The 26,247-nt window shown below is 33.7% G+C and overlaps 3 protein-coding genes and 1 non-coding gene across 11 annotated transcripts; 1 reads left to right on the top strand and 3 right to left on the bottom strand.

Moving 5' to 3' along the window:
- Window positions 1–2,532: 2,532 nt before the first annotated feature.
- On the bottom strand, window positions 2,533–6,124 carry LOC106669085. Of its 3 annotated transcripts, none has more exons than XR_002910509.1 (4): window positions 3,421–3,444; window positions 2,965–3,127; window positions 2,794–2,892; window positions 2,533–2,735 (listed from the first exon to the last, which is right to left on the bottom strand). XR_002910509.1 is itself a non-coding variant. In XM_014398352.2 (4 exons), exons 1-4 carry the CDS (start codon window positions 6,065–6,067, stop codon window positions 2,662–2,664), a joined length of 351 nt encoding a protein of 116 aa, XP_014253838.1. In that variant the 5' UTR covers window positions 6,068–6,124; the 3' UTR covers window positions 2,533–2,661. The 3 variants fall into 3 exon arrangements, 1 of the variants encoding a protein (XP_014253838.1); XR_001340861.1 differs by lacking the exon at window positions 3,421–3,444 and adding an exon at window positions 3,363–3,395; XM_014398352.2 differs by lacking the exon at window positions 3,421–3,444 and adding an exon at window positions 6,053–6,124.
- A 4,224-nt stretch (window positions 6,125–10,348) lies between these two features.
- LOC106669047 lies at window positions 10,349–19,218 on the bottom strand. Of its 4 annotated transcripts, none has more exons than XM_014398295.2 (4): window positions 16,980–17,075; window positions 11,642–11,804; window positions 10,620–10,715; window positions 10,349–10,556 (listed from the first exon to the last, which is right to left on the bottom strand). In XM_014398295.2, exons 1-4 carry the CDS (start codon window positions 16,992–16,994, stop codon window positions 10,480–10,482), a joined length of 351 nt encoding a protein of 116 aa, XP_014253781.1. In that variant the 5' UTR covers window positions 16,995–17,075; the 3' UTR covers window positions 10,349–10,479. The 4 variants fall into 4 exon arrangements, with proteins under 4 accessions (XP_014253781.1, XP_014253780.1, XP_014253782.1 ...); XM_014398294.2 differs by having other exon boundaries at window positions 16,953–17,053; XM_014398296.2 differs by lacking the exon at window positions 16,980–17,075 and adding an exon at window positions 19,112–19,218 and having other exon boundaries at window positions 10,350–10,556.
- Trnav-aac lies at window positions 17,708–17,780 on the top strand. Its single transcript has one exon. It is a non-coding gene; the product is annotated as a tRNA-Val (tRNA).
- Window positions 19,219–21,332: 2,114 nt separating the features above from the next.
- LOC106669045 lies at window positions 21,333–23,457 on the bottom strand. 3 transcript variants are annotated; one of them, XM_014398290.2, is made up of 9 exons: window positions 23,210–23,456; window positions 23,002–23,144; window positions 22,907–22,942; window positions 22,803–22,847; window positions 22,698–22,733; window positions 22,594–22,638; window positions 22,482–22,523; window positions 21,582–21,677; window positions 21,333–21,506 (listed from the first exon to the last, which is right to left on the bottom strand). In XM_014398290.2, exons 1-9 carry the CDS (start codon window positions 23,308–23,310, stop codon window positions 21,430–21,432), a joined length of 621 nt encoding a protein of 206 aa, XP_014253776.1. In that variant the 5' UTR covers window positions 23,311–23,456; the 3' UTR covers window positions 21,333–21,429. The 3 variants fall into 3 exon arrangements, with proteins under 3 accessions (XP_014253776.1, XP_014253777.1, XP_024083852.1); XM_014398291.2 differs by lacking the exons at window positions 22,698–22,733; window positions 22,803–22,847 and having other exon boundaries at window positions 23,210–23,457; XM_024228084.1 differs by lacking the exons at window positions 22,803–22,847; window positions 22,907–22,942 and having other exon boundaries at window positions 23,210–23,457.
- Between the last annotated feature and the right edge of the window lie 2,790 nt (window positions 23,458–26,247).

The following is a 26,247-nucleotide window of genomic DNA, read 5'->3' as shown; positions in this document are numbered from 1 at the left end:
ACAGAAAAAAATAAATATATATGGCACCCTTGGTGTAAGTGTAGTAAATCATGTTTAAGGGCTGACAGCAACACAAAAAAAAAAAAAAGTAATGAATGAGTAACATAACATTATCAACCATGAGAAAATAACATAATAAACATAACAAATGGCAGAAAAATAATGGTTACACATTGTAAGAATTATAATTCTGAGAATTGTACTTTCCCCCAAAGGAGTGAATGTGCACTTGTTTATGCAAGTTAGAATGATATAGGTGCTAACAAAATTAATGATTACTTCAAAAAGAGTATAATAGTATAATTAAAGATAATTTTAACACAATGAATGAAAAGAAGCAGTATTGTATAAACAAAGAATTAAGCAAACAAAATTATGAGATAATTGGTGTCCTTTTACAAGTTGATAAATTAATGTTTGAAAAACACAAAAACAAGTAACTTTTTTATATAGACAAAATAAAGAAAGGGTCTCAAATTCGTTTTAAAAAATCAAATGAATGAAATAATTTTTAAAAATAAATTAATCATAATTTTATCCCAGTGAAACAAAAATAACGTAACTCACTTGTATAAACACAAAAAAATAAACCAAAAAAATATTATGAGATAAATGGAGTTCCTTTGACCAGTTGATAAAATAATGTTGGAGTGACAAACACAAAAAACGTATCTTTTTTTATATGTATACAAAATAGAGAAAGGATGTCAAATTCGTTAAAAAACTTAAACCAATGAAATAAATTTTCTTGCATAAATTAACGGTAATTTTAACACAGTGATACAAAAATAAAATAACTCACTTGTATAAACAAAATATTTAAGCAAACAAAATTATGAGATAAATGGTGCTTCTTTTACCAGTTGTTAAATTAATGTTTGTGTGAAAAACATAAAAACAAGTATGTTTTTTTATATATAGAAAATAAAGAAAGGATCTCAAATTCGTTTTAAAAAATCAAACAAATAAAATAATTTTATTAAAATAAATGAATGATAATTTTAACACAGTGAAATGAAAATAAAATAACTCACTTGTATAAAAACAAACAACAAAGTAAAAAAAATGAGATAAATGGAGTTCCTTTTACCAGTTGATAAAATAATGTTTCAGTGAAAAACACAAAAAAAGTATCTTTTTTTTAATATACAAAATAAAGAAAGGATCTGAAATGAATTCAAATAATAAATTGCAATTCAAACAATTGATAGTTAATAGGGTTAATAATTCAATTTGACTTGAAAAATAATGAACAAAAAGTGTCTTATTTTTTGAAAAATCTCCTTTTCACTTTCAGCAGCAAAATAATAACAATAATAATAGTAATAACAGTGATGAACAACAATGGACGAAGAACACTGGAATGGAAATTTTCAGTCTTTTAAACCAGATGAACTTTTTTTCTATATATACAGAAACCAGACCATCCAAAGACTTTTCTGTTGCACAGGCCAGCACAAAACCAACAGGCCCGTTCTTGTCAAAGTCTCTCCCCTCCTCATCAATGTTGCCAATGTAAGGGCACGTTTGGCAGCTATCATAAATACAACTAACACACACACACACACATACACACACCAATATCACCAAAATTGATATGAAGAAGGGAAAGTTGGTGGACTTTGATTGCAACATATGCTGGGTCTGCCATGCTGCCATGCTGCACATTATTCCTCAGCAGCGCACACTCACCAGCAAGGTGGAGAACAAAAGGCTCTTCTCTCTGCACTAGTGGGTGCAAAGCATGCCTGTAATCCATGAAAAACGAGAAGCAGCAGATACTGGTCGCTCCGCTACAGTAGGTTGCACTTCCCAAAAAAAAGATTTTCATACTCATTCCTCGGCTTACCAAGGTATATTGAATTTGTTATTATATGAGGGTGTAATATATTTTAGCCAAGCCAGAGGGGAAGTGTTACATTTGTTATGTAGAAAGTAAATATTTCTTAAACCGTGATGAAGATGTTCTTGTACTAAATCGAAACAAGAAGACGATTCGATAGAGATCAAATAGGGGTTATCACAGTATTGGAGACAAGAAAAGTTAATGTTTAAGCCAGTGTGATCGAATTTCACAGATTAAAGCACATGAACTTGGATTTAGTACAACTTTAAATTTACTGTACTACTTTACTTAAGTGAAAGTTGTTTAAAAGCAAACCATTCACTAAGAAGTCCCATGTCACATTGCATCTACCTTTCTAAATCTTTCCAAGATTTGCCAGACTAATGAACGAAATATCATCTACCTCAAATAAACAGATAATTGCACTTTAAAGATAAATTATGCTGGGTTTTATGCAACGAAATGCAAAATCAAAACATGCCAAATTGCAAAATTGTGCTGGAGCAATATTAAATATATGCAGGATAGACAGATGATTACAATTATGCATTATTTAAAAAAATAAATTTAGATTACAAGCATCTTTTAACAATTCCCTTGGGTTAATAGCTGTTTCATGTTATTTTTCAGCCTCTATTAATTTATAAACAAGTTATTCCGGATTTTTAAATAAAAGAAAATGCTGCTTCACTTTTCGCAAATAAATTTATTTACCTGTTTAAAGAATTGAGAAATTACCTAGCGTATTGAAAACTAACTACAAATAATAGTTAATGAATTGACAATTGCATAATAAGGCTTTTTAAAGATTATATTTAAACGCTTGTAAGACTTGCCAGTGCACCGTAACTGAGTCTTCTCTCAAGTTCCACCTCAGCTGTACAATTCTCTGCAAAAAAAAATTACATTTTAGGAAGAAATATTGTGACTGTTATTTCTAGGTGTACCTTCAAGTATTTTCTTCCCTTCGCTTTCAATCTCTTCTCTTGTCTTGTCTACAACAGTTGTTAGTTGGCCATTGTCCTCAATTGTGAAAGTGCAGTTTACTTAAAAAAAAAACAAAAAACACAACATATACATGTGTATATATAAAATATGTCAGTATAAAAATAGTTTACATGTTTCTAATGCCAAGTTTGCAACGGTAGTGTTGAGAAATTCAAGTTGTTTTTCAAAATCTTCTGCGATGCTAAAATTTGCAGGCGAATATGTATGATTTTTATCCGTTTCTTCAGTGTGGATTTCATGTAGTAAAAGAAGAAATCCAAAAACGACAAAGAACTGAAATGAACATGTGTTTAATTTAAAGTACTAAAGATGATTTTGCGATTGTAAATTTCAATTAATATTTTTAATGGGTCTCAAATAATTCTTTACGATATTGTTTATTTTCCATTGTAAAATGCCAGTGTTAACTAGAATTTTATAAACAATGGTAGAAAGATGGATTATTTAAGACAAGCTAAATTTGGTATACTTGTGCTCAAAGAAACAAAAAAAAATCAAGTTTTTATACTTTCACAATATTTATGAAGTTATTCACTATAAAAGATATATGTAAAACACCTGTTTACCAGAAAATCAATTCCACAAAAAGACAATTACATTTCACTTCAAAAATGAGAAATAACTATTGGAAAGTTTAGGTTGGTCGAATGAAAAAATCTCTTTGTTAACCTTTAATTCAATAGCTAAAAGCCTAGGAAGGTTTGTTAGACACAGTTTAAAGCAGTAGCATTTCAATGATAGAAAAAAATTTAGAAAAATCTAAGATGTTAAAAATGACTATTCATCTAGTCAGATACAATCTTACAGAAAGTACTAATATAAATTCTATACAAAGTTAATAATGAAGTCAAATGTATGGTGATTAATGACCGTTAATCAACAATTATTCAGAAATCGTGAGATGCAGACTGGTGTGATGTAGGTTTCAATTTTCTTTATCGTGCCAACGTTTCAATCTTTATTGAGATCATCTTCAGGGCTCAAAGTGTTTGTCTTCTGTGTAATTGTGCCATTCTTGCGTGTCGTGTTGTGTCCACTGGCACTCTCAACACGACACGCAAGAATGGCACAATTACACAGAAGACAAACACTTTGAGCCCTGAAGATGATCTCAATAAAGATCGAAACGTTGGCACGATAAAGAAAATGTTTTTCTGAAATCTACATCACACCAGTCCGCATCTCACGATTTCTGAATAATTAATGAAATCAAATATCATACACACAAAGATAAAACTCCTATTTTGTTATTTCTTTCAAACGACATAGTTATGTTAATGTAAGCCAAATTAAAAGAAGAAAGATCCATTCTAAATGATTATCACTTTGGTATGAGGGACATGGGACATTGATTCTAACCCGTACCATAACACTGTCTTTGAAAAGGCTACAATGATTCACACATGGCACATGAAGCAAATTGTTCTCCAGCATGGTCCGTGTCATCAGATTACTGCAAACCAAACCTACACTCATTCATGAAGGTTTATAACCATTGCCGAAATGTGCTTTTTGATTATGTACAATTTTTTTTTACTCTCTTTTGTTTATCTAATAAAGTACTTTTTCATTCATTCATTCATTCATGAAGAGAATATCACCTGTTGTTCAAATGACCAAGATGCTGATTTGCGAATAGTCGAATTACTCAAGGCCTCACAAAAAGAAGAGAACCTGATGCAGGACATCTTGATACTACGCTATTCTTCTCGAAGCCTTTTGGTGGCTGTTTTAGAGCTCACCCTTACATTACAAACTGTTTGAAGTTGGCCACCGTTAAATGACGGTTCCGTAGTACAATAAAATAATCATCTCTAGCCATCGTACATTGTGGTCGACCAGTATCTTCTTTTCGATCAAGAGTTCCAATGGCCCTAAACTACTGGGATTGTGGATGGTAAAGTGCAGCATACCCAGCACTTGGACTATATAGAGGATCGACTGTCATTGGCCAAAGTATTATTGTCGGGAACAATAAAAAGAGCAGTAACGTGAAAAATACTTTTAATTATAAAAGGAGCAATACACAAACATGTGTCAGCGGATAACTCACAAAGTAACAACTTCACTCTATTACAGTTACCGGTGTACCAACATTCATTTTATAAATTTATCTACCAATAAGTATCTGCCCAGGGGAGATCTCGACATAAAACCATGCCTTTTTAGAAGAATAAATTATTTATTAATTTTTTCTTCAAATTTATTGTTTCATCAAAGAAAGCAATTAGCAAACCAATTGACTCACTTGACAAGTTGGCTCTGGAAAGGACGAAATTGAACTGATTTTCTTTATTTTAATCTAAACAGTAAAGTAATTATACGCTATAAACAACAAGTTATTAATGTTATGACTAGTTATTATGGAAAATAAACAAATAAATAAAAGTATCTGGTTTTTTATCTTTTAGGGTATAAACATTGCGACCAAGTCAATTGATCAATCTACAAAGATAAATCCGTGTGTCAAGCATGTCAAAGGGCGAGGTCATCATGCCATCTGTTCAGAGATTCACTGGAAAACAAACTACAGACTATTTATTTAGAAATCGTGAGATGCGGTCTGGTGTGATGTAGGTTTCAGAAAAACATTTTCTTTATCGTGCCAACGTTTCGATCTTTATTGAGATCATCNATAATCCTGAAAGGATAATCTGGCCGAACCATTACCAACACATTTTTTCCCTTCGTCGGCTCCTTTCACCTCATAGAAGCCGACGCCTTATACAAAAATGTCTTTTCTATACCGACATCCTTCCCCACCCCTTCAAAATCCAACGTACATAAACACAAAATAGCAAAATCTCACTGGCACTCTCGACACGACACGCAAGAATGACACAATTACACAGAAGACAAACACTTTGGGTGAGTAGAAATACTTTGATTGAATATGTAAAAAATATATTTTGCATTGTATAAATTCACTTTTCCACATCCAAAATGTAATTGTAATATGTAAACAATGTTTGTAAATCCCAGGCCCTGAAGACGATCTCAATAAAGATCGAAACGTTGGCACGATAAAGAAAATGTTTTTCTGAAACCTTCATCACACCAGACCGCATCTCACGATTTCTAAATAAATATCGATTAACGGTCACTAATCACCACACAAACTACAGACTATTCAAAGGATATTTTTCAACGAATACACTGAATTCAAACTGTCTTAAACAACAAAGAACGTAGACATACCGATCTGGACAACATGGCGTTAAGAACTGGTCCAACTCCTACTCACTTTTAACCTTGCGATTCCGTTAGGCGAGTTAATTTCAGCATCCCTGCTAAAAAAAACTTGTTTTCACCATCGGCAGAGATGTCACAATCAGATCTTACTGTCTGCCCTAAAAGGTAGGATTTCCTAGGATAGTCTGTCTGGCTTTTAATTAATTAAATTTTTAATTCAATAGAGAGTATTTCAATGGAATCCACCTTGCCACGGGTCTTTTATGTTACACGACCACACAGCTTAAACTCTTAAAGCAACTTTCATTTCTATTGTTATTGTATGTTGTGTAATAAAAGTCCATATTGCCGGAGTTTTTAGATGTTTTTAGCATAATTGTCATGAGGACTTTGTTCCCCAGCGTTGCTATCTGAGTTTGACATCAGTGGAGGGTTCCGTTGACAATTATGTCGCTCATACTGTGGGTGAAATAAAATATTAAAAAAAAGGCTGTTGATTTCTTGCGTTATAAAGATATTCTGTATAATAAGCGATTTCGTGTTAACGGGTAAGCAATGACTGTTAAGGTCGATTCAGACACATCAGTGACGTGACAGTGTCGTGTCCGGCATTTTGTCCAACCGGCGGGTTTGAAAATATTCATGTTCCTTTCGCCATACAAACGATAAAAAAAGCTCATGGATTGGTTCTAAATAATCCTGTTTAATCGTTTGATATAAACGATTCGAAAAAGAAGAAGAAAATAAAAATAATTTCTTAAGAAAATTTAATAATAAAAAATCAAATTGAACGAAAATAAATGAGAACATTAAAGTGTGCCAATGTTTCAAATTAAATGAAATAACATTAAATAAAACCATTCACCCGAAACTCACCTTGCTGAAACTTGTCGAATTCACAGCGGCGACGCAACTTCGGGCCCGAGTCCGCCGTAGTCACCGGTGTACAGCTTCGGCTAATTTTATTGGTAGTATTAATTTCGGGTTGAACCAAAAAAATTAGTTAAATCACTGGCACAACTTTAAATACCGAAAGCGGTATTAAAGTATTAAGTTCTGCAACAAGCAAAGTTTTGCTCCATGGTCCACTAATTCTTAGTAAAGTGATAATTTGGAGATCGTGAGATGCGGTCTGGTGTGATGTAGGTTTTAGAAAAACATTTTCTCCATCGTGCCAACGTTTCGATCTTTATTGAGAAGTCCTCAGGGCGTGGGATTTATAAACATTGTATAAATTAAATTCACTAATTTCGTGGTCCGCTTGACCAATTAATATATTACAATTAATTAAGGTTTAAAAATGGCAAAAAGGAGGGAAGATTCGAAAGGTGCGGTTGAGATGGGATGTTGGTGTCCGAGTGGATCGAGGTCACGATAGCTCAAGTGGTAGAGCAGCGGCGTATCAAGCCGAAGATCGTGGGTTCGAATCCCGCTCGTGCCATTGACTTTTTTATCTCAACTAAAAACCTTAATTAATTGTAATTGTTTAAATTATATAAATACATGTAGGATGTGAATAGGATATTTGTATTCACTCAAAGGTTTGTTTTCTGTGTAGATGCGTCATTATTGTGTGTCGTATTGAGTGCCAGTGAGATATTGACGTTTTAGAAATGATAAATGATGGAGTGAGTGTGGTGTTCAATCCTTTTTAAAAAGTTCCTACTCACAGTAAGTTGTTTTGCAACGATCCGGATTTCGAGCCTTTTAGCTCATCATCAGGTTGAAGGATTTCTACAAACACGTCTCTCGACATGAATTGCCAAATTGAACCCGCTGATACTTCCGCCAAAGCGACGTCCCAATTAGCAGCTGATTTTTTTAATGGCGCTCAATTTGAACGTGCGAAACGCGGAAATTATAACACAAATAAATATTATACTAGTAAATACTTAATATTATTAAATTACTATAAAAATAATAACAATTAAAATAATTAGTTTAATTATTTGGATGTTTGATATTATTTATGTACATATTTAAAATGGGAGGTAGATCAAAATCTGTTATATTATTAATGCATTTATCACAATATTCAATTTTACATTTTTTAATTTCAAATTTCTCAAACCAATCTAATTCTTTCCCTTTGTTGAAACTATGTAACACTCTTGTATTTAGATTTGAATTGAAATTATGTTTTGTTTCTTTTAGATGGTCCTTAAATTACGAAAATTTGCTCGATTTAGACAAGTGTTCTTTTACTCTTGTTTTTATTTTTTGTTCTATATATTTAAAATCACAATCATTACAATTGAGTTGGTAAACCCCGTTTTTTGCCAAGTTATCTACTTTGTCTTTAGGTTTTGAGAGGATGTTTTTAACTGAATCCGAACTTCTAAAAGCTATTCTAAAACCTTCTTGTTTATAAACTTCAACCTGATGATGAGCTAAAAGGCTCGAAATCCAGATCGATGCAAAACAACTTACTGTGAGTAGGAACTATCTTTTTAAAAAGGATTGATGTTTTATGTATATAAGTTTGATTTTGACGGGGTGGGGAAGGAAATAGGGATAGAAATCCATTTTTATATGAGAAGTCGGTTTCTTTGAGGTGAAAGGAGCCGACAATGGGAAAAAATGGGTTAGGGTTCGGCCAGATTATCCTTTCAGTGTTATATAGACGGGGTTAGGGAAAGGAAAGTCAAATTGTGGAAGAACTAGACTATGTAGAAATGTGTCTATGTGAAGATGATCTCAATAAAGATCGAAACGTTGGCACGATAAAGAAAATGTTTTTCTGAAACCTACATCACACCAGATCGCATCTCACGATTTCTAAATAAATATCGATTAACGTTCACTAATCACCACGCCTTATATTAGATGTTTTGTGTGATGTGATGATATATGTAAGTTATCGATATTGAATTTGATCAATCGTATCCTAGCTGCGTATCTGTTCTGTAATTGATGCTGTGTTTATCCCTGATGATGTAAACCATTTCTAAAAAGTTACGTTTATGTTTGTTTTGTTCTGTGTGTAATATTTTGGGATTGTTGAAGCCGAAATAGAGATGATGTTCCAAATGATAGGTAGCCAGTTTTGTAAGATTTTGTTTGGGTTTTTTGCAATCATAGATATGTTGCTTTACTGTCATATCCAGATATTAGGTTGTAATAACGATGTATGTTGACGGACAATTTAAACAATTGATTTTGTCAATTACATCAGACCTATTTGTTGATATTGTCGGTGTGGGATCTTTAATTTTGGGAAAAAAAGTGCTATTTTAAAGTTATCAGAAGATAGAAATTGGTTTAATTTATGTGATAGGCCGTGAACGAATGACATATGTATGTTGGTTTGTCTATGTTTGATAGAATTGATGTAGTATTATTAGTAATTCTTTTTAATTAATTAAGGATTTGGTTGAGATAAAAAAGTCAGCGTCACAAGCGGAATTCTAACCCACGACCTTAGGCTAATACGCCGCTGTTCTACCACTTGAGATATCGTGGCCTCGATCCACTCGGACACTAACTTCCCACCTTCCGCTCGTGACACTGACGACAGCTCAAGTGGTAGAGTAGCCGCGTATTTAGCCGAAGGTCGAGGGTTCGAATCCTGCTCGTGACACTGACTTTTTTATCTCAACCGATACCTTCAATAAATATTAATTAATTGAAAAATGTTTAGAATATTGTTCAAATCTTTAAATGAAAACAACTTAAGGTTTAAGGACCAAATAATAGTTATTAAGACATGGGGGAGCGTGATCGCTCTGGGGGTGCTGTGTTGGCTGGCTAAGGTGGACTCTGTGGTTTGGGCAAATGGTCCCCGGGAAGCGGAGAGGGTGTGGATCTTTTCCAGGGGCATCTGTTGCCATGTCAGGTTTTGATCCAGATTCTCCTAATGCTATCGATATTCGGTGTATACCCGAATGGTAGTGGGTAGTGCCCTTTAGGGGTGGCCCGGGTCGGTTGGCGCGGATCCTTGAGGTGGCGAGGGTTCTCACGAACAAAATGATATTGGCTGAATTAAAAAAAAAATTGTCATGATTTATAATAGATTCCTTGTGAACGTTCAACAGCGTTTAGATGGTCATAGAACAACGCACATATTCGGTCGATTGTGACGTGTGTGCGTCGATTGTTTACTCTTTTAAGTTCGCGTATTGTTGTTTGAAGTCTTTTGACGTGCTTAATAATAGCTAATTTGTCATTCAAATTGCTTTATTTATCCATTAACAAACCGGTTATTTGAACTAATGTCATTCTTCAAACATCAATGGACTCGGTTATATCCTTGAAATCTGTAATTACACTGTAGACGTGATCAATGGGACTTTATCGACTAACTTTCTCATTTAAATTCCACTTTTTATTACAATTGCTTTTTTGTCAATTTGATAAAATTAAATGTCAATAAATAAATAATTTGTAATTATAATTAATAAACTGTCTTTTGCATTGCAAGGGAGAGTTTATCTTCAACCGCAGCATAGACTCGCAAGCGCTCCAGAACTGATTCTGTCCCCATTCGAATCCAGATCGCCTTCACAAATCTCTGCAAAAATATGAGTACAGTTTTAATGTGAAACTAAGTTTTAAGTTGTCTTTCATCAGGTACCGTCGAATATTTTCTTCCCTTCGCTTTCGATCTCTTCTCTCGTCTTGTTCATACTGATCAGATGGTCATCCTCTTCCACCCTGAAGATGCAGTTCCCTTTTGAAAATCAAAATTAGACTGATATACCATAGAGAAAAAAATAAAAACTATGTTATCATAAATTGATACTTTTGTTATTTTTTTTAATAAGTTGTTTTTTAAAGTTTATTATTTATCTTATTATTATATTCACGCTTCATATCTTCAGCTATGAACAACTAACTTTTTACTACTTAATACTTTTTTACTACTTACTAATACCTTTTACTACTTTTAAAGTTAATAAAGCTGAAGAGAGTGATTACCTCAAATCGATACATGTACAATAATACAAATATAAAAAAATAAATAAAAATAAGGGTATTCACGATCGTTGTGTTGACCATGTTAACTCTGTTAAATTCTGTTAGATCGAGAAAAATGATGACGTAGACTTGTAAGAATCGGCTAGTTAACATTGCTCGATCTAACAGGCCAGGGCCAATGTTAGATGTTAGGTCGAAAAGGTAGTCACATTGCTATCCGTTAGGGCGTAGGTAACCAACATGGCAGCCATGAATTTAACAGCTGTTTTTTATTTACACAGCTTTATCGGATAGGGGGTGTATCTATTAGGACTGAGAGTATAAGGACAGGTCAGAAATTAACAAAAGAAATGTATTGATCTGATTTAATTAATGCGTATTTAATAATAAAAATACGTGTAAAGAAAAAACAGCTGTTAAAATTATGGCTGCCATGTTGGTTACCTACGCCCTACCGGATAGCAAAGTGACTACATTTTCGACCTAACATCTAACATTTAGCCTGTTAGATCAAGCAATGTTAACTAGCCGATTCTTACAAATCTACGCCATCATTTTTCTCGATCTAACACGGTCTAACAGAGTTAACAGGGTTAACACAAAGATCGTGAATAACCCTGGCATGTTTTTGCATGTTTTCGTCTAAGGAATACAATGATGATAAAAATAACTATTTACTTGTTTCAAACTGCTGGTTTTCATCAGTAGCGTTCATAGTTTTCGTTGGCTTTTGCAACTCGTCAACTTTTCCCAAGTCTTGGAGAAAATGTGTTTTATTTTCATCAATTCCTCTGGAGTGAATTTCGTGTAGTAGGAAAAGACATCCACTCAAGATGAACATCTGGAATGAATCGACGTTAATAAAATAAATTAATACTACAATAACTAAATTTTATGTTTTAATAAGTTGAGACATATAGTATGATTATTTTTAAAATATTCCCACTGAGCGAAACATTCTAGAAATTCAACTATTAACACCCCAATTCTTACGATTTCCGAGACATTTTTGAATCCATACAATCGATAAAAGTATACAAAAAATTGACTCGGCAAGCCTTGTTGAAAGAAGTCATCATGGTTAGGTTATATTATCAAAGTATGGTTCTATGTTACAGAATATCAATTTTACTATAAGTATTGACGACTTATTTAAAAAATTACATAATAGAAAATTAATGAGATGTCATATCATTTTATTTCGGAATTCTCGAGCAAGGAATATGATACCCAAGAAAAAAAGTCAGAAAACCGCCAAACCTGAACAACTGAATCAGATACCCAAGAAAAAAAGTCAGAAAACCGTCAAACCTGAACAACTTAATCAATAGACAAGTTGTTGCAATAACACTCGATAGGTTAAAAAAATTTAAAAAACCGCAACATATTTCTTTCGACTGATATAATTTCACGGGATGTATTAATATCAGATTTGATATAATCTTATAATGACGTCAAATAGACATGGACATTATTGCTGACTATTGTTTCTCAAACGTCGCCTAAGCAGATAAAGCTGCTAAAAACCGCCCTAAAATGTTTCACTATTTGTTCAAATTTTTTCTATTTTCTGTCTTCTGTTTTTTAAAAGGTTTGTACAAAAGCAGAACAACAGCAAGCTACATTAACATTAAAATAAACAATTAATGTTTTAGTGGTCAATTGACCAAGTTACTTCTTTCAATTAATTATTCTTTTTATGTAAGGTCTTGATTGAGATCAAAAAAAGTCATTGTCACGAGCGGGATTCGAACCCACGATCTTAGGCTAAATACGAGAAGTCACGATAGCTCAAGTGGAGCAGCGGCGTATTTAGCCGAATGTCGTGGGTTCGAATCCCGCTCGTGAAACTGACTTTTTTATCTAACCAAGACCTTACATAAAAAGAATAATTAACTGAAAGAATTAAAATAAACCTCTAGATGGAAAAATACAAAACATGTAATAATAGATGCTAACATTAAAAATTATTTGTTTACTCAGATCTAATCACATAGAAAATAACGAAAGAAATTTTTTTAATTTTGGTAAAGATGAAGATAAATTGACATGGACATCATTTATAAAATCCACAGCGACATAGCTGATACAGAGGTACAACAAGCTGCTAACTAGCAACAAAAGCAACAGTACACACAGCACACATTATTTGTCGCAGATCTTCAAACATGGAAAGAAAAATACAAACCTAAAATAGATCTCAACACTAAAAATCATCTTTCTAGCCAGATCCTTACTAAAAATCTGTTGGCACTCTCAACACGACACGCAAGAATGGCACAATTACATAGAAGACAAAGTTTGAGCCCTGGAGATGATCTCAATAAAGATCGAAACGTTGGCACGATAAAGAAAATATTTTTCTGAAACCTACATCACACCAGACCGCATCTCACGATTTCAGAATAACTAAAAATAATAAAATGACATTTAGGCTGTAAGGAAAGATAAAGGCAATTAGACATGGACATCATTCGTAACACCAATAGACACCTTATGCAGCGGCACAAGAAGCTAGTAACAAGCTGCAAAAGCAACATTAAGAAATTTTTTGAAATTACATCTCCGTAGGTAGAAAGAAAAATACGAAACAGAAAATAATAGGTCAACTAGCCAGATCTCGTCAGACAGAAAAAAAAGAACGAGAAACTTTTGTCTATAGTTATAGTGGATAAACCGAATACCAAACATTTTGGTATGTCCACTCTTATTATTAACAAACATTTAGATAAATTATATTTACAAGGCACTTGAGTTTTAAGAATTTTTAAATAATAACGACAAATCAACAATTTTCCCTCTTATCTTTGAAAGTTTGGTTGATACAATAGTTCATAGTCAGTCAAATTTATACGTATTTTATAAGCACAGTTTTTTAAAAACGTGTTTTTTTTCTTTTTAATGAGGGTTTGCAACAGCAGAGGTCATATATACCCTCAGGGTGCCGGTGTTTTTGAAAAAAAAAGCCCATTTGTAAGTAGTAAGTATGTCGGGTTCGAATGCAGGGCCGCTGGATTCGAACCTGGAACCTTCACCTTACAGTGATGAGCGCCGTGTCAACGCCTAAACCGTTGCGGCCACCGACGCCCCCTTCGATTTTATATAGACGTCAATACGAAGAAGTTATTCTATATTCCAATAGTCCACTTAGAGAGAATTAGAGAAAAATAAAACCCCAGTATCTCACAAAATATTAAACATACTGTAAATTAGATTTCATCAATGTAAAGAACATTAAAAATTCCTATAAGATTATTTTTTTTATTGCAACCTTAATTAATCAAATTACAAAATCAGTTAGAACATAATTTTGACGATTTTTCAAATTCATTGTCTAATGTCTTTTACAAACGGCTTAAAACAATTAGTCATTAATGTGCTGAAAATTTTATTAGCAAGTAATAAAATAATTCAAATTAAAAAAAGACTCTTTGCTATAAAATTAAGCATTAAAAAACACGCTAAGATTTAACCGAGATGGAAAATTCTTAAAATGAAGTCCATTCCGTATATGTCACAGCTAAGTACGAGCTCGTAGCAAGTATTCAGGAATCCTGTGCTTTTATGAAAGTGGAGAAGCAGGATGAACTTTTGAGAACAGAAAAATATGTCAGGAAACGATGTCAACATGAATCCTCCAAGGAGGTGTATATTTTGGACATTTAATTTTTTAAAGCTTGTCGATTTTTCTTATATTCGATTTTGTACAAAAAAGACATTTTGGCGTCCTTTGTATACTTTCATTATTTTCTAATAGAAGATTCGATATTTTAATTAATTTTTTTAAATCATTTATAACCCATAAATCAAATTTTTAGCAATAAACATTAATTTTTCACTAGTGATAACTGACGGTTGAGAAATTAAGTACATGTTAAGTACATGCCATTAGTTGGGGTAACTTTCCTGTAAGCCCTATATCTGACAGTATTTAAAGAACCAAGAAAAGCCTAAAATTTTAGACAAAACTTCGGGAAATTGCCAAAATTTATCTATTAACTAAGCTGGACAGTGGAGAAGCAGGATGAACTTTTGAGAACAGAAAAATATGTCAGGAAACGATGTCAAGCTTGAATCCTCCAAGGTGTATATTTTGAACATTTAATTTTTAAAAGCTTGTCGATTTTTCTTATATTCGATTTTCTACAAAAGAGACATTTTGGTTTCCTTTGTATTACTTTTATTCTTTTCTAATAGAAGATTCGATATTTTTAATTAATTTTTTTTTTTAACTATTTGTAACCCATAAACCATATTTTTCGCATTAAACTTTAATTTTACACTAGTGATAAGTGATATTTGAGTAATTAAGTACGCGTTAAAGCTCCTTAGCTTGGGTAACTTTCCTGTAAGCGCCATATCTGACAGTATTTGCAGAAGAAAATCCTAAAATTTTAGACTAGAACGTTGAGAAATTGTCAAAAGTTATCTTTTAACTAAGCTCGTACTTAGTTTTCTAACGGTTAAAATAAAAAAACACAGAGGAATCTGGAAGGATTTTTAGTACTCTTTTTATTGATGCAATCAAATTTGCAGTAGGATTAATATTTCATTAATTTTTAAAATGATTTTACGTTTTTATAGGAAAAACTTGTGAAAGATTGAAGAAAAACGAAAAATGAAATATCACAAATTTGAGAAAGACTATGGACAATTTTGACTGGGTAGACGCACTCCACAAGTTCAATAACTCCATGAAGGATTCACATTCACAAGATACCCTGTATATTAATTTTATAAAAAAAACGACCACACCTGTGAGTTGTAGCAAAAATATTTTTGAAAAATTAACTTTGGAAAATTCGAAAGTATTTTGGTTATGAAAATCTAAGAAATTAATTTTTTTCAATATTTGGTAGTGTAACAATTAAACTGAAGTGAAAAACACCTAGATCCTTAATGGTGAGATGCAATCAAATAGATATGAAAATAATTTATAACATCAACTTACATAGCCGATGCAGAGACAAAAGAATCTGCTAAAAGCATATAAAAAGTAGACAAAGAAAAATGTAAAATAGAATAAAAGGTTATCAAACCAAAAACATTATCTCTAACCAGATTTATTTCCACAGAAAATGAAATGAAAGCTTTGATTATGAAGCAGGGCAGACATCCACATCACCAATAATGAATTCATATCTTTCTAGAAGTTTTATAAAAATTAAAAATATATTAATCGTTTTGTGTAGGGTATTGGTTGAAATGAAAAAGTTAGTGCCACGAGCGGGATTCGAACCCACGACCTTCAGTTCAATATGCCGATGCTCTACCACTTGAGCTATCGTTACAAGTGGTTAGAGCAGCGGCGTATTGAGCCAAAGGTCGTGGGTTCGAATCCCGCTCGTGACACTAACTTTTTCATCTCAATCAAGACCTTACATGGATTAAAATGTAGTAAAGGCAATAAAACTTTGTTCTTTCTTCTAGGCTGACCATAATTCATTCACATAAGGGGGAAAAAAATGAAAATTTGAACTTTGCTCCTTTAGCTAAAAATGAACTTGAATCCACATGAAAGCCATCACGGTGTTCTTCAATAATTTATAGTAAATAAAAATCTGATAATTATAAATTTAAATTATTTAAAGTTATCATTTATTTCATAACTGATCCGTGATAAGCTTATCAGATATATCCTTACAGGAAAAACAGAACATTTGAATTATTGACGTTAGCATCGTGAAAACCTCAGTCTAATAATGACCATATTTTCGCACTGTTCTGACAAAATCCGGCTTTTTGTAAAAGAAGAAAAAATATTCTCGTTTTACTATTCGATTAATCAAGTGAGCATAAATTTAATGATTGTGAGGGTAAATTCATATTGAATTTATTGAAAATTTAAGAAATTGCCTATTTTCTATACATGAGAAGTGATGAAAACAGGCGAATAGCGATCGACAAAGTCTAAAAGGCTAGTGAGCCCAGTTAGAAATAAAAGCAACAAATAACAACAATCAATCAAAAGCGGTACAAGTAAACATACCGAGATTCCGGATTGGGATAGGCTTACCGATCTGAACGACATGACGTTAAAGACTGACCCACTGCCGCATCCTACTCCACCGGCGTTTTATCCCTCGCTAATCCGTTAGCCGGGGGGAAAATCTTACGCACGGCAGAAACGTGTTTTGCCAATAAAACTGGTCTCGAGTCATCGCTGGGAAATCACACTAGAAAACCCCATAACCCCAAAAGTTGCTATTTTGTCAATATAGTTTCACGAAAGCGCTTTCGAATTTGTGTGATATTTTTTAATGACAGGCCAATCATTGATAACAGTGTGAAAAGCGTCAGACAGACAAAACCTGCTAGGTAGACTATAAATGTCAGAAAACAACAAAAATATTAACTTTTTGTTTCATTACATTAAATTTTGCAAATCAAAACATAAAATATAATTAAATAATATTTCTAACAAAACAACGAATTTTGCATTTATCATATACTCCAAATGTAATATGGCCATAATAATTTAAACAAAACTTTATATTTTATTAAATTCACTAGTTTTCAACTAAAAACCTTAATTAATTGAGATATATTAATTCGTAAAGCGGACCACGAAAACTAGTCAATTTAATTAGTTAAAATGAAGTATACCTTCACTAAAGCTCTCCGTGGACATTTCATTTGTCGCCGAGAATCAAATAGATTACACGACATTTGAAAAATGGCAAAAAGGAGGGAAAATTCAAAAGGTAGAGTTGAGATGAGAAGTTAGTGTCCGAGTGGATCGAGGTCACGATAGCTCAAGTGGTAGAGCAGCGGCGTAACTAGCCGAAGATCGTGGGTTCGAATCCCACTTGTGACACTACCTTTTTTTATCTCAAATAAAAACCTTAATTAATTGAAAGATATTAATTGGTCAAGCGGACCACGAAAACTAGTGAATTTAATATTATATATTGTTCTTGAGTTTGGTCAAGATCAAGTATTTTGTGTCTTGAATTTGTAGACGAGTCTCAAGAAAGAGTGGGGTTGAGATGGGAAGTTAGTGTCCGAGTGGATCGAAGTCACGATAGCTCAAGTTGTACAGCAGCGGCGTATTTAGCCGAAGATAGTAGGTTCGAATCCCGCCCGTGACACTGACTTTTTTATCTCAACTCAAAACCTTAATTAATTTATATTATAAATATTTATAATATAATTATTTTATATTTTATTTTTTACAAATTTATATATTCGTTACAATAATTAAAACAGACAAGACAAGTACAAACTATAGTCCGTTATACCAATAGACCAAATAACTTTTTTCAATTAATTAATCTTTGTGTAAAGTATTGGTTGAAATGAAAAAAACCAGTGTCACGAGCGGGATTCGAACCCACGGCCTTCGGCTTGATTCGCCGCTACACTACCACTATCATGACTTCGATCCACTCGGGCACAAACTTCCCATCTCAACCTACAACTTTTCGAATTATCCCTCCTTTTTGCAATTTTTCAAATGTCGTGTGATCAAGATTCAATTCTCGGCGACAATAAACTGTAGTATTTCTCTCAAAGAATTCCGGTTTTGAAGGGATATTACAGGGCGAAGTTTTAAGTCCCTTTCTTTATTCTTGTCCGATATCGCTCAACGTTTCACAAAATCGTTTGTATTTCCACTATATAGGGGTAAAAATTTACCCCTGTCGACCTTGTGCTACTATCACTTTCTTGGAACGAAACCCAAGAAAATTTAAATTTACTTAATAAACACTTTGCAGATATCGTTTTAACTATTAATACCAACAAATCAGTGGATATGTGTTCACGAGATCTGGGCACTGCTGGAAAAATGTTTTATGTAGTGATTCTGGTACCTGGGTGACCCGTTTCCATCTTCAGCTAAATTTTTACAAGCCAGAAAATATTTCTTGGGGAAAAATACTATAGCGACCCGCTCAGCAACGGAGCGATTAAAATCGTGTAAAAGTGATAATTGGGATTGAAAGTGCATTCTGTACGACTAAAACTTGGTCAGTGTGCTATTGTATACCTCGAAGATTCACGATAGCTCAAGTGGTTAGAGCAGCGCCGAATTGAGCGTCGTGGGTTCGAATCCCGCTCGTGACATTAACTTTTTCACTTCAACCAAAACTTTACATAAACAAAATAACAAGACTTAAATTCTACTGACTTGGAAAACAAAAATACCTTAATTTTAAAGACATATTCCAAAACGTTTCAGTAAATTTGGAGTCGTAGTTCTTCAGGATTTGAACCTATTTTCAAAAATCTAACAAAACGCTACCATATATTGCAAAAACAAAATGATTATGATATCGAAGCGTTGCAGTTTTGTGTAGTATTTCTATGTGAAAAATGACCACATTATCTAAATAAAATCCCTCAGAGTTTATCTTTTAACTTTGACCCTTGCATATTATCGATTGCAGATTGTTTTTTTAGAGGTTTTATTACGGATCAGCTTTTTACTATGAATGTTTTTGACTTTTGATATCACTTACATTCATTGTTGTGTTAGTTGATTAGCACCTCACTACCAGGTGTACACAGCTGACCTCTTATCCCATCTTCAAACCATCAGCCTAAACTTATTAGGCGATACAGCGATGCTCTCCAGTAACTCGGATCCAGTCTTTTCCATTCAAATCTTAATACAACATCCTACCCTACCAGAGGGAGTCTCGGTTGAAAACTTCAGGGTATTTTCCAACTGCAGTCTATCGACAAACTCTTGACGAGGAATCCTCAGACGACTGATACGTCAAGAGGTTATGATAGGATACGGAGTCCAATCCGATTACACGACATTTGAAAAATGGCAAAAAGGAGGGAAAATTCAAAAAGGTGGGTTGAGATGGGATGTTAGTGTCCGAGTGGATCGAGGTCACGATAGCTCAAGTGGTAGAGCAGCGGCGTATCTAGCCGAAGGTCGTGGGTTCGAATCCCGCTCGTGCCATTGACTTTTTTATCTCAACTAAAAACTCTAATTAATTATAATATATTAATTGATCAAGCGGACCACGAAATTAGTGAATTTAATGAAACCAATTAAGTTTGTTCGTTTTGTCAACTCGTGGATTTATTTTTATCGCCCGTTATTCTCCAGAGACTAAAACATTTCCTACTCAATCATTATTTCATAATCTTTAAAAATTACTAAACCGATCGCGGCAGAGTTAGGTCCTCGGAAATAAAATAATACAAGCCGGCGTCCCACAAGGGAGCATTCTTGGTCCCATCTTGTTTTCCATATAGACTGCTGACTAGACGGATGATAATGAAATTTTGTTTTCCTACCCGATACTATAATTAGTACCACTGTATCAATACCCAGGAACACCTCTTGCACTAATACATCCAAATTGCTTTTACGTTAAAAAATACTTTTGCCCTAGACTATACGCCAACGACAAGGAATGAACGATATGCAGACAATACTTAGAACTATACCTAGACAGCCCACAAGAGACTGAAGCGACAGTAAGTAAACAGAAGACTTGGACAACTAAGAATACTGCTTGGACCAAAATCAGACATGGCTATAACAAAAAAACTGACACTAATAAATATTTGGCATAGGAATCGAAGCTATGGGATGTCATGAATCATGATCCATCCGATAGGTGCTTATGTACTCTCCATGCTACTTAGTACATCACTAACCTAACATTCCTGATGTTCCTCTCTTCTATCTCGCATCATCTGAGTCTTCTTCGTCGCCATGGCCATTGACTCTCCTTTTCCTCGTCAGTGAGAGTTTCAGCTAAGTAGTCTCAAGACAGGCGTCCTCCCGGAGCGCAGTGATTTGACCCGGTGAAAATCATAGCAAAAATTTATAACATGAATGAACCTACGTGAGACAATAAAAATAAAAAATCCAAAGAGATAAAACTCATATTTTAGAAAAAAAGACATTCAAGGAAAAGTTGTATCAGTTTTGACGAAGGACGTCTGGATAATTTCAATGGTTATAAACTACCGTGATAATGGCATCGTGACAGGCAGATTTTCGCAATAAAAGGATTCTTATTAACTTAAAAAAGAATCATCAGTCAAGTCAGAATTATCCAAATCTTAGAAATAGTATTAAACGATAGTTTAAAAATAATCCGAGATTGATCCTTAAAAATGAGATACCACCTCCAAATCACGACCATGCCTATCAGAGTCCTTTGAACAATCTATTAAATAAAATATCATTTAAAAAATCTTCTAAGTCTTTTTTTAAATAACCCTTAATATTCGATCTCACAGTGTATTCAACTATGAATATTTATTAAATTTATTTATTCAAAAAATTCTGCATAAATTAGTAATAATTAAAGAAGTTCATTAATGAAATGAAAATAGAACTTTTGTAAAACAGCAAGTCCCTGGGAAAAAAGTTGAAATCCTTAGAAAAACAATATTTTCTACTATTTCAATTATCCAAAACTTTATTTACAGATTAACATAATTAACAGTCGAATTTTACACTGGTGCTTTTATTTTCTCTAAGTAGACCTTTAACCGCCGACCAAGCTGGCAAGCGCTCCTCGACTGACGGCTTTTAATTCAGGACCGCTATCTCCTTCGCACAATACTGACAAAGGGAAAAAACTTTTAATTAATTTAATTTTTAACAAAATTTTTTATAAGAATTATTGGGTTTACTCACAATCTAGTACGTTTTTCCCCATGTCCCTGAGTTCATCCATGGTGCCTTCGTAGTATTTTATCGTTTCATCTTCTTCCACCCTGACTACACAATATTCTGCAAAGAATAAACACTAGTAAGATGAAAGAAAATTAAAACTAGAGTAAATTTTTTAAAACGGCTTTTGGAGTTATGATAGTTTAAAAGGAAAGTTATCATTCTTTCCAATAAGCCTATAAAAGTATTTAAAATCATTCAAAATTATCCATTTTTAGCGGGGAAATCGGCAATTCATTGAATATCCTTTTGAAAATACAGATTTCTCCATTTTTACTGCTTTCTATCTAAAATTGCACTGTTTCCAACTTCAATTGTACAAATAACAAGAAAAATAGTTATTTTAATAATATCGGCTTATTAATAATTTTTACAATTCGACAATTGCCTCGTGGAATTCTTAAGGAAGAGGACCAAAGGACCTCCGGCTCGATGACGAATCCTTCCGAAAGACAATTGCCGATCTCAACACATTCCGGGTAATAAATCATTGAAAAAGTTATTTAAAAAAATATTTCCATTCGAAATATGCATTTATACATAAAATATACACAAGGATAAATAATTTAAAAAAAAATAAAAATCTGAAACAACTACGAATTCAAACGTCGAATAGGATGATTATCATAAAATTTATTATTTTGATTAAATCAATAAATTTTTTAATTATAACTTTATTAAACTGTCGGTAAATTTAATGACCTATTTGGAAGGACGTTTTGTTTTGACTTCGGGGTCGCTGAGATTCGAACCCATGCCCTTCCCAGGATGATTCGCCGTGGTAACCGTATAATATTACATATATATAGAATGTATACATATTTCTTATTTTTTCAAGCAAAAAAATTTTTTTTTCGAACTTACTTTCATATGTGGATGTTGAGTTTTCAGTTGTGCTGTTCATGCCTGAGGATCATGAAATGATCATGTTAAACAATAAAGATCGTATTTCAGTATTTTTCATAATAAAACTCACTTTCAAGGTAAACCGTTTCTAGATCATTTTCAGTGTTGTTCAGACCTATGAAATAATTATTTTAGTTAAATCTTGTCCAGAATGGATAAACAGGCACCACTTACTTTCATGCAGTTCTGTCCCATTGACGGACACCATGTCTGCGAAATAGGATTTTTTTTTAATAGACAGCTTTATAACAAGTATTTTTCTTTAAAAAAAAAACTCACTTTCGAGGTGAACCATTTCTTGGTCAGTTTCAGTTTTGTTCACACCTATGAAAAAATGATTTTAGTTAAATCTTGCCCAGAATGGATAAACAGGCACCACTTACTTTCATGCAGTTCTGTCCCATTGGCGGACACCATGCCTGCGAAATAGGATTTTTTTTAAATAGTCAGTTTTGTAATTTTTTGGCTTAGTACTTACTGTCAAGAGGTTTGGCGTGTTCGGACTTCGCCGCAGGATATGGAAGATCGACGCTTCCCGTCCTGGCGTACACGTACATAACAGAACCCGATCTTTCCTCAGGCGGTATGTGCATCTTGACGTTTTCTATGCTCGTCGAATTTCTATTCCAATATATGTATTTTTAAACAAGTTTTTAGTTTATCTAATTGAAAGAGGTGATACTTACACTATAGCTACTTTCGTTTCTTTCTGGCCTAAAACCGCGAGAAATAGTGCGAAGAAAACCGCACTGAGCGTAATATACAATTTTCCTTTGAATAAATACATTTTGAAATATTTAAACTGACCTTCTCCACGAGACCAGGTGTGAGAATGAACTGGCCAGTTCGACCGGTGACTTAATCCTTCCCTCTCCAGGATCCTGTCGGCTCTCCCACAAGAACAATCTTATCGTGGTATCTTGAGAAAAAGGGAACTGACAAGGATCTTCGGTTTGACTGTTGATTTTTGTTTTTAGGATTTGATCAATCGCCTCGCGAAGTCTGTAGGAAGGACCTGGCTGCGTCATCCTCCTTTTAATTGCCCCTTCAAGGCTAACACGAAGGTAAAAATAGTCTAATTTGCTCGATTTCCACGTAAAAATTATTCAAATTATGGCCGAGTGATGGGCTGTTTTTATGGTCTATTATAATTTATAGTAAACAGTTGCAGATGCAACTCTTTTCCAAGAAGCTTGATTCGCACCTTTTCAGATTCTTAAATTAGTTTCCCCCAATAAAACAACAAAAACAATAATAGATACTGGAGGTTGAAGTCTTCTTTAAATTGTAATCGATTGATTAATGAATCTATATAAGTTCGGGCCCACTATGTAAACTGCTCAAAAATGAATAGGAATATTTGGGGGCATCGGTGGCCGCAACGGTTTAGGCGTCGACACGGCGCTCATCGCTGTAAGGTGAAGGTCCCGGGTTCGAATCCAGCGGCCCTGCATTCAAACCCGACGTACTTACAAATGGGCTTTTTCACCCCGAGGGTTGATATAACCTCTGCTGTTGAGAACCCTCGTTAAAAAAAAAAAAAAAAACATATTTGTAATATAGATAGTAGTAAGATATCGAATAATTTTAATTAAATTAACTGATATATTCTTCTCAGTTGGATAAAATAGAAAATACAGACAAAAAAAATTGTTAATCCTCATTTTTAATTAATGATTTACTTAAGAATAGTAAACATGAAGAATACTCATTTTTTAAACAAACACCTTTTCTCGTCTTTTCCCCATTTTAATCTAGCTGTATTCTCTTTAAAAAGGAAAAACATCATCTTGAACCAGAAGCTCGCAATATTTACGCAAGAATGAGTCATCGAGGTCAACGGCAAGTGGATATCGCAGAGGCAGATGGCGCTTCTCACAGTGGTACTTAACCGATGCCACGCTACCCGACGCAAATCAAAAGTCCATTTTTCCGTAAGATTGTATTACCCCCATGCACATGTGCCTGATGCCACGCAACGCTACCCTACACTACGCAACGCGATCCCCACTGTCCAGATTTTCGTCGGGTAGCATCGAGTACAGTCGAAGAGAAAAGAACCGGACACTCATATTTTTAATCAAACTACGTGTATTATTGTCGTTATATTAATTACAACATACTTATTTTAATATAAACCAAATTAACTGTGATTAAAAATTAATTAATTCTTGCATGTCGTGTTGAGAGTGCCACAGAATGGCACAATTGCACAGAAGACAAACACTTTGAGCCCTGGAGATGATCTCAACAAAGATCGAAACGTTGGCACGATAAAGAAAATGTTTTTCTCAAACCTATCACACCAGACCGCATCTCACGATTTCTGAATAATTTGCTCCATAATCCATAGTTGTCTAGAGTACGCTAGTCCTATCCGATCTCCCTATCAAAAGTATCTTTGAACCAAAGTTGAAAGAGGCCAGACTACATTTTTAAGATATGCTGCTTTTAAATTAAAAAATCAATTCTGCGGATTACTTAGGATCACTTGTACTTAGCCCTAAACCTGTTACCTTTGAATCCTAGAAGGGAGCAAACTGATTCAATTCTCCTCTCTTAAGCAAAATCATAACAAATTTGGGGCGTCGATGGCCGCAATGGTTTAGGCGCTCATCACTGTAAAGCCGGGAACACAACGCTATGCGACGCTACCCGATGCAAATCCAAAGTCCAATTTTCCATAAGATTGTATTACCCCGTGGACACCTGCCCGTTACTATGCAACGCTATCCTACTCTAAGCTATGCGATCCCCACTGCCCAGATTTTCGTCGGGTAGCATCGAGTACAGACGAAAAGAAAAGAACCGGACACTCATATTTTTATTCAAACTACGTGTATTATTGTCGTTATATTAATTACAACATACTTATTTTAATATAAACCAAATTATGTAGGGTCCAATCTTCGTAGAGGTCATTAGACAGATGAAAAAAAATTAAATGCTGGGTTCACCGAGCTTTCAGTCGGGAACACACTTACGCCATGCGACGCTACCCGATGCTACCCGACGCCTTGTCACGTTTTGGTAGGGTGTGCACATCTATCCGACGCAAGCACACGTCGCGTACAATCCACAGCGTTTATCACAATCGCAACGCATCTTTTATTCTTAATGCACTATTTTGAGCAAAACTTTGTAATAAATTGTTAGTTAAATTTTATGAGCACAACCATCTAATGAATTGTTAGTTAAACTTAATTGTTTTAAATAAAGTTACTCCTAACCATCATAATTAAACAATGTTTATAAAAACTTTTGCATTTTTTATCTCGTTTAGTTTGGTTTACATTAAAATAACATGTAATTAATATAACGACAAAGTTACATGTACTTAGTGTGAAATAAACTACAAAAAACATGAGTGTCCTGTTCTGATGCTACCCGACATTACAAAATGGTGTAATTTTACGAGCAAAACTATGAAATAAATTGTTAATTAAATTTTATGAGCAAAACTGTGTAATAAATTGATCTAATTTTAGTATATGTACCGCCGAAGCGAGTACCAAAAAATCGTATTCCGTTGTTTTGATTCATTTTCTACCAAACCGTTAAAATTAATTTTTTAAATAAAACGTAATTAATTTTCAATCACAGTTAATTTAATTTATATTAAAATAAGTATGCTGTAATTAATGTAACGACAATAATACATGTAGTTTGAATAAAAATATGAGTATCCGGTTCTTTTGTCTTCGACTGTACTCGATGCTACCCG

The sequence above is a fragment of the Cimex lectularius genome, unplaced genomic scaffold, assembly GCF_000648675.2.
Source record: "Cimex lectularius strain Harlan isolate CLEC.00 unplaced genomic scaffold, Clec_2.1 scaffold183, whole genome shotgun sequence".
In the NCBI taxonomy this organism is placed as follows: Eukaryota; Metazoa; Arthropoda; class Insecta; order Hemiptera; family Cimicidae; genus Cimex; species Cimex lectularius.
The sequence above is the reverse complement of the archived record's forward strand: the minus strand, read 5'-3'. Positions and strand labels throughout refer to the sequence as shown.

Coding starts and splice junctions, on each gene's coding strand:
- LOC106669085 (XM_014398352.2), bottom strand. Junction 2,893..2,964: donor AAACTTGGCATTAGAAACAT/GTAAACTATTTT, acceptor TTTTTTTTTAAG/TAAACTGCACTTTCACAATT. Junction 2,736..2,793: donor AGGGAAGAAAATACTTGAAG/GTACACCTAGAA, acceptor TTTTTTTTGCAG/AGAATTGTACAGCTGAGGTG.
- LOC106669045 (XM_014398290.2), bottom strand. CDS start 23,310: ATGTATTTATTCAAAGGAAAATTGTATATTACGCTCAGTGCGGTTTTC. Junction 22,848..22,906: donor TGGGACAGAACTGCATGAAA/GTAAGTGGTGCC, acceptor ATTTTTTCATAG/GTGTGAACAAAACTGAAACT. Junction 22,524..22,593: donor AGAAACGGTTTACCTTGAAA/GTGAGTTTTATT, acceptor CATGATCCTCAG/GCATGAACAGCACAACTGAA.
- LOC106669047 (XM_014398294.2), bottom strand. CDS start 16,994: ATGTCGTTCAGATCGGTAAGCCTATCCCAATCCGGAATCTCG. Junction 11,805..16,952: donor TATCCCAATCCGGAATCTCG/GTATGTTTACTT, acceptor GATTCATTCCAG/ATGTTCATCTTGAGTGGATG. Junction 10,557..10,619: donor AGGGAAGAAAATATTCGACG/GTACCTGATGAA, acceptor ATATTTTTGCAG/AGATTTGTGAAGGCGATCTG.